The sequence below is a fragment of the Labrus bergylta genome, chromosome 11 (genome assembly GCF_963930695.1).
Source record: "Labrus bergylta chromosome 11, fLabBer1.1, whole genome shotgun sequence".
NCBI classification, from domain to species: domain Eukaryota; kingdom Metazoa; phylum Chordata; class Actinopteri; order Labriformes; family Labridae; genus Labrus; species Labrus bergylta.
The window spans coordinates 30879903-30887402 of NC_089205.1; the positions used below are offsets into that span (position 1 = coordinate 30879903).

The 7500-nt window shown below is 38.8% G+C and overlaps 1 protein-coding gene across 1 annotated transcript in view; it reads left to right on the forward strand.

The window, feature by feature from the left end:
- The first annotated feature begins 4791 nt into the window (after window positions 1–4791).
- The window catches only part of eif2a (eukaryotic translation initiation factor 2A), an 18358-nt gene continuing 15649 nt past the window's right edge, over window positions 4792–7500 (forward strand). The window contains exon 1 of the mRNA XM_065959989.1: window positions 4792–4880. Coding sequence (XP_065816061.1) covers window positions 4853–4880 — 28 coding nt within the window. The 5' untranslated portion in view covers window positions 4792–4852. The remainder of the gene's footprint in view (window positions 4881–7500) is intronic.

The following is a 7500-nucleotide window of genomic DNA, read 5'->3' on the forward strand; positions in this document are numbered from 1 at the left end:
TGATGATGATGGTCTCTATATTATGATGATGATGAAGGTCTCTATATTATTGATGATGATGAAGGTCTCTATATTATTGATGATGATGAAGGTCTCTATATTATTGATGATGATGATGGTCTCTATATTATTGATGATGATGAAGGTCTCTATATTATTGATGATGATGAAGGTCTCTATATTATTGATGATGATGATGAAGGTCTCTATATTATTGATGATGATGAAGGTCTCTATATTATTGATGATGATGAAGGTCTCTATATTATTGATGATGATGATGAAGGTCTCTATATTATTGATGATGATGAAGGTCTCTATATTATTGATGATGATGAAGGTCTCTATATTATTGATGATGATGATGGTCTCTATATTATTGATGATGATGATGAAGGTCTCTATATTATTGATGATGATGAAGGTCTCTATATTATTGATGATGATGAAGGTCTCTATATTATTGATGATGATGAAGGTCTCTATATTATTGATGATGATGAAGGTCTCTATATTATTGATGATGATGAAGGTCTCTATATTATTGATGATGATGATGGTCTCTATATTATTGATGATGATGAAGGTCTCTATATTATTGATGATGATGAAGGTCTCTATATTATTGATGATGATGATGAAGGTCTCTATATTATTGATGATGATGATGGTCTCTATATTATTGATGATGATGAAGGTCTCTATATTATTGATGATGATGAAGGTCTCTATATTATTGATGATGATGATGAAGGTCTCTATATTATTGATGATGATGATGATGGTCTCTATATTATTGATGATGATGAAGGTCTCTATATTATTGATGATGATGATGGTCTCTATATTATTGATGATGATGATGGTCTCTATATTATTGATGATGATGATGGTCTCTATATTATTGATGATGATGAAGGTCTCTATATTATTGATGATGATGATGAAGGTCTCTATATTATTGATGATGATGATGGTCTCTATATTATTGATGATGATGAAGGTCTCTATATTATTGATGATGATGAAGGTCTCTATATTATTGATGATGATGATGAAGGTCTCTATATTATTGATGATGATGATGGTCTCTATATTATTGATGATGATGAAGGTCTCTATATTATTGATGATGATGAAGGTCTCTATATTATTGATGATGATGAAGGTCTCTATATTATTGATGATGATGATGGTCTCTATATTATTGATGATGATGAAGGTCTCTATATTATTGATGATGATGAAGGTCTCTATATTATTGATGATGATGATGATGGTCTCTATATTATTGATGATGATGATGGTCTCTATATTATTGATGATGATGAAGGTCTCTATATTATTGATGATGATGATGGTCTCTATATTATTGATGATGATGAAGGTCTCTATATTATTGATGATGATGATGGTCTCTATATTATTGATGATGATGAAGGTCTCTATATTATTGATGATGATGAAGGTCTCTATATTATTGATGATGATGATGGTCTCTATATTATTGATGATGATGAAGGTCTCTATATTATTGATGATGATGATGGTCTCTATATTATTGATGATGATGAAGGTCTCTATATTATTGATGATGATGAAGGTCTCTATATTATTGATGATGATGAAGGTCTCTATATTATTGATGATGATGAAGGTCTCTATATTATTGATGATGATGATGATGAAGGTCTCTATATTATTGATGATGATGATGATGGTCTCTATATTATTGATGATGATGATGGTCTCTATATTATTGATGATGATGAAGGTCTCTATATTATTGATGATGATGATGGTCTCTATATTATTGATGATGATGAAGGTCTCTATATTATTGATGATGATGAAGGTCTCTATATTATTGATGATGATGAAGGTCTCTATATTATTGATGATGATGATGGTCTCTATATTATTGATGATGATGATGATGGTCTCTATATTATTGATGATGATGAAGGTCTCTATATTATTGATGATGATGATGGTCTCTATATTATTGATGATGATGAAGGTCTCTATATTATTGATGATGATGAAGGTCTCTATATTATTGATGATGATGATGGTCTCTATATTATTGATGATGATGAAGGTCTCTATATTATTGATGATGATGAAGGTCTCTATATTATTGATGATGATGGTCTCTATATTATTGATGATGAAGGTCTCTATATTATTGATGATGATGAAGGTCTCTATATTATTGATGATGATGAAGGTCTCTATATTATTGATGATGATGATGGTCTCTATATTATTGATGATGATGAAGGTCTCTATATTATTGATGATGATGAAGGTCTCTATATTATTGATGATGATGATGAAGGTCTCTATATTATTGATGATGATGAAGGTCTCTATATTATTGATGATGATGAAGGTCTCTATATTATTGATGATGATGATGAAGGTCTCTATATTATTGATGATGATGATGGTCTCTATATTATTGATGATGATGATGGTCTCTATATTATTGATGATGATGAAGGTCTCTATATTATTGATGATGATGATGGTCTCTATATTATTGATGATGATGAAGGTCTCTATATTATTGATGATGATGAAGGTCTCTATATTATTGATGATGATGAAGGTCTCTATATTATTGATGATGATGATGAAGGTCTCTATATTATTGATGATGATGAAGGTCTCTATATTATTGATGATGATGAAGGTCTCTATATTATTGATGATGATGAAGGTCTCTATATTATTGATGATGATGATGAAGGTCTCTATATTATTGATGATGATGATGAAGGTCTCTATATTATTGATGATGATGATGAAGGTCTCTATATTATTGATGATGATGAAGGTCTCTATATTATTGATGATGATGAAGGTCTCTATATTATTGATGATGATGATGTAATGATGAAGGTTTTTGTTTCTATACTGATTAGAGCTCTCTGAACTGCCCTCAATGTTGTGCTTTGCCTCTGGTCACTTCCTGTCTGTCTCTGTGATCACTTCCTGTCAGCACCTGTGTGTCCAATCAGACTCAAAGCTGATCGTCATTGTTCTCACTCTCTGACGTCACTCTGATCAGTGATTTATTGACTTTAACGACAAACATCAAAAACATTTTAAATAATTTAAAGACTTTTAAATAACATTTAAATGTTTAAATAATCGATTAGTCGACGTTTAAAGGTGTTGACTGTCGGATACAGACGGTAGGTCTCCAGGTGGATCCAGGTGGATCCACAGATCCAGGTGGATCTGTGGATCCAGGTGGATCTGTGGATCCTCGCTCAGGCTCCTTTCGGGTCCAGAAGCAGAGGAACGTGCCCAGGTGAACCCGGAGTATCAGAGCCGGTTAGTGGACAGAGCAGTTGTTACTCACCGTGGATTTGGCCACGTTCCCTCTCAGAGTGATGTTCTTGCTGTGTTTCTCGTTGGCCATGCGGATCCTCTGTTTGGCCACCATCTTGTCTTCTTCTTCTTCTTCTTCTTCTTTTATTTAGTTTGTTTTTAATGTCGTTACAGTTTGTTCTTCTTTCTTCTTCTCTGCTTCTCTCCGCTGCTGCTGACGCTCTGTGGACTCACGTATCTGTCTACGTACTCAAAAAGATGAAGCCCCGCCCAAACGGACTGCGTCACCAACGGCCTCTTCCCGCGTAAAGTTAGCAGAAGGTCGAAATACAACTTCCTGTTAGCTCTTTCAAAATAAAACTCACGCCGATCATACATATATATATATATATATATATATATATATATATATATATATATATATATATATATATATAAACATAAACAGTAGAGGGGGAGAGGGGAGAGAGGTGGAGGGGGAGAGAGAGGGAGAGTGGAGAGAGGTGGAGGGGGAGAGGGGGAGAGAGGGAGAGAGGAGAGAGGTGGAGGGGGAGAGAGGGAGAGAGGAGAGAGGAGAGAGGTGGAGGGGGAGAGGGGGGGAGAGGAGAGAGGGGGAGAGGGGAGAGAGGTGGAGGGGGAGAGGGGGAGAGAGGGAGAGTGGAGAGAGGTGGAGGGGGAGAGGGGGAGAGAGGGAGAGAGGAGAGAGGTGGAGGGGGAGAGGGGGGGAGGGGGAGAGAGGTGGAGGGGGAGAGAGGGAGAGGGGAGAGAGGTGGAGGGGGAGAGAGGAGAGAGAGGAGAGAGGTGGAGGGGGAGAGGGGGGGAGAGAGGAGAGAGGTGGAGGGGGAGAGAGGGGGAGAGGAGAGAGAGGTGGAGGGGGAGAGAGGAGAGAGAGGAGAGAGGTGGAGGGGGAGGGGGAGAGGGGGGGAGGGGAGAGAGGGAGAGAGGAGAGAGGTGGAGGGGGAGAGGGGGGGAGAGGAGAGAGGTGGAGGGGGAGAGGGGGGGAGAGAGGAGAGAGGTGGAGGGGGAGAGGGGGGGGGAGAGAGGTGGAGGAGGAGAGAGGAGAGAGGGGGAGAGGGGAGAGAGGTGGAGGGGGAGAGGGGGGGAGAGGAGGAGAGACATGCAGCAAAGGGCTGAAGCTGCTGGGATGAGGACTATAATCTGTCCCCCATGTCACAGTCTTAAAGTGAATCCTGACTTTTATTTTCTAACCGGAAGTCATTTTAGACTCGTTGTCTCTCCGACAGCTTTACAGAGCTCCTGAACGCGGCAGCAGTTTATAAAATGTGTATTTAAAGATATTTCTGTTTTTGAAGGACACAGCTCGCCTCTCATCACAGATCTTATGAAGATGGTTGACTCCACAGTGATTTCTGAAACTCCACACTTTGATATTTAAATGACGTGTTCATAAAATCAGCCGGTTGTTTGCTGATGTGGCACTCTGAGCCCCGCCCTCTGCTGCCTTTACGTACTACCGGGAAACAGCTTTCTTCTTCCGGCACACGTAAACATGGCGTCCCCCGTCCCGCTGTTGGCAGGTGTGTGAAGTGTTTCTTTTATTAAACTGTGTTTGAGTGTGTTTTAAAGGAAAGCCGCCATGTTGGCTCACAGTCACACAGCACACGGACTGTGAGCTCTTTGACTTTCATGTGTTTTCAGTTCTTCACTTTCCGCTGATTAAGAAATGTGAAGTCTGAAACTACCTCACACTCAGAGTGAATCTAATGATCACACTCAGAGTGAATCTAATGATCACACTCAGAGTGAATCTAGTGATCACACTCAGAGTGAATCTAATGATCACACTCAGAGTGAATCTAATGATCACACTCAGAGTGAATCTAATGATCACACTCAGAGTGAATCTAGTGATCACACTCAGAGTGAATCTAGTGATCACACTCAGAGTGAATCTAGTGATCACACTCAGAGTGAATCTAATGATCACACTCAGAGAATCTAATGATCACACTCAGAGTGAATCTAATGATCACACTCAGAGTGAATCTAATGATCACACTCAGAGTGAATCTAGTGATCACACTCAGAGTGAATCTAGTGATCACACTCAGAGTGAATCTAGTGATCACACTCAGAGTGAATCTAATGATCACACTCAGAGTGAATCTAGTGATCACACTCAGAGTGAATCTAATGATCACACTCAGAGTGAATCTAATGATCACACTCAGAGTGAATCTAATGATCACACTCAGAGTGAATCTAGTGATCACACTCAGAGTGAATCTAATGATCACACTCAGAGAATCTAATGATCACACTCAGAGTGAATCTAATGATCACACTCAGAGTGAATCTAGTGATCACACTCAGAGTGAATCTAATGATCACACTCAGAGTGAATCTAATGATCACACTCAGAGTGAATCTAGTGATCACACTCAGAGTGAATCTAATGATCACACTCAGAGAATCTAATGATCACACTCAGAGTGAATCTAATGATCACACTCAGAGTGAATCTAATGATCACACTCAGAGTGAATCTAATGATCACACTCAGAGTGAATCTAATGATCACACTCAGAGAATCTAATGATCACACTCAGAGTGAATCTAATGATCACACTCAGAGAATCTAATGATCACACTCAGAGTGAATCTAATGATCACACTCAGAGTGAATCTAATGATCACACTCAGAGTGAATCTAGTGATCACACTCAGAGTGAATCTAGTGATCACACTCAGAGAATCTAATGATCACACTCAGAGTGAATCTAATGATCACACTCAGAGTGAATCTAATGATCACACTCAGAGTGAATCTAATGATCACACTCAGAGTGAATCTAATGATCACACTCAGAGAATCTAATGATCACACTCAGAGTGAATCTAATGATCACACTCAGAGAATCTAATGATCACACTCAGAGTGAATCTAATGATCACACTCAGAGAATCTAATGATCACACTCAGAGAATCTAATGATCACACTCAGAGTGAATCTAGTGATCACACTCAGAGAATCTAATGATCACACTCAGAGTGAATCTAGTGATCACACTCAGAGAATCTAATGATCACACTCAGAGTGAATCTAATGATCACACTCAGAGTGAATCTAGTGATCACACTCAGAGTGAATCTAATGATCACACTCAGAGTGAATCTAGTGATCACACTCAGAGTGAATCTAGTGATCACACTCAGAGTGAATCTAGTGATCACACTCAGAGTGAATCTAGTGATCACACTCAGAGTGAATCTAATGATCACACTCAGAGTGAATCTAGTGATCACACTCAGAGTGAATCTAATGATCACACTCAGAGTGAATCTAGTGATCACACTCAGAGAATCTAATGATCACACTCAGAGTGAATCTAGTGATCACACTCAGAGTGAATCTAATGATCACACTCAGAGTGAATCTAGTGATCACACTCAGAGTGAATCTAGTGATCACACTCAGAGTGAATCTAGTGATCACACTCAGAGTGAATCTAGTGATCACACTCAGAGTGAATCTAATGATCGCACTCAGAGTGAATCTAATGATCACACTCAGAGTGAATCTAGTGATCACACTCAGAGTGAATCTAATGATCACACTCAGAGTGAATCTAGTGATCACACTCAGAGTGAATCTAGTGATCACACTCAGAGTGAATCTAATGATCACACTCAGAGTGAATCTAATGATCACACTCAGAATCTAGTGATCACACTCAGAGAATCTAATGATCACACTCAGAGTGAATCTAGTGATCACACTCAGAGAATCTAGTGATCACACTCAGAGTGAATCTAATGATCACACTCAGTGAATCTAGTGATCACACTCAGAGTGAATCTAGTGATCACACTCAGAGTGAATCTAGTGATCACACTCAGAGAATCTAGTGATCACACTCAGAGTGAATCTAGTGATCACACTCAGAGTGAATCTAGTGATCACACTCAGAGAATCTAGTGATCACACTCAGAGTGAATCTAGTGATCACACTCAGAGAATCTAATGATCACACTCAGAGTGAATCTAGTGATCACACTCAGAGAATCTAATGATCACACTCAGAGTGAATCTAGTGATCACACTCAGAGAATCTAATGATCACACTCAGAGTGAATCTAGTGATCACACTCAGAGTGAATCTAATGATCACACTCAGAGTGAATCTAGTGATCAC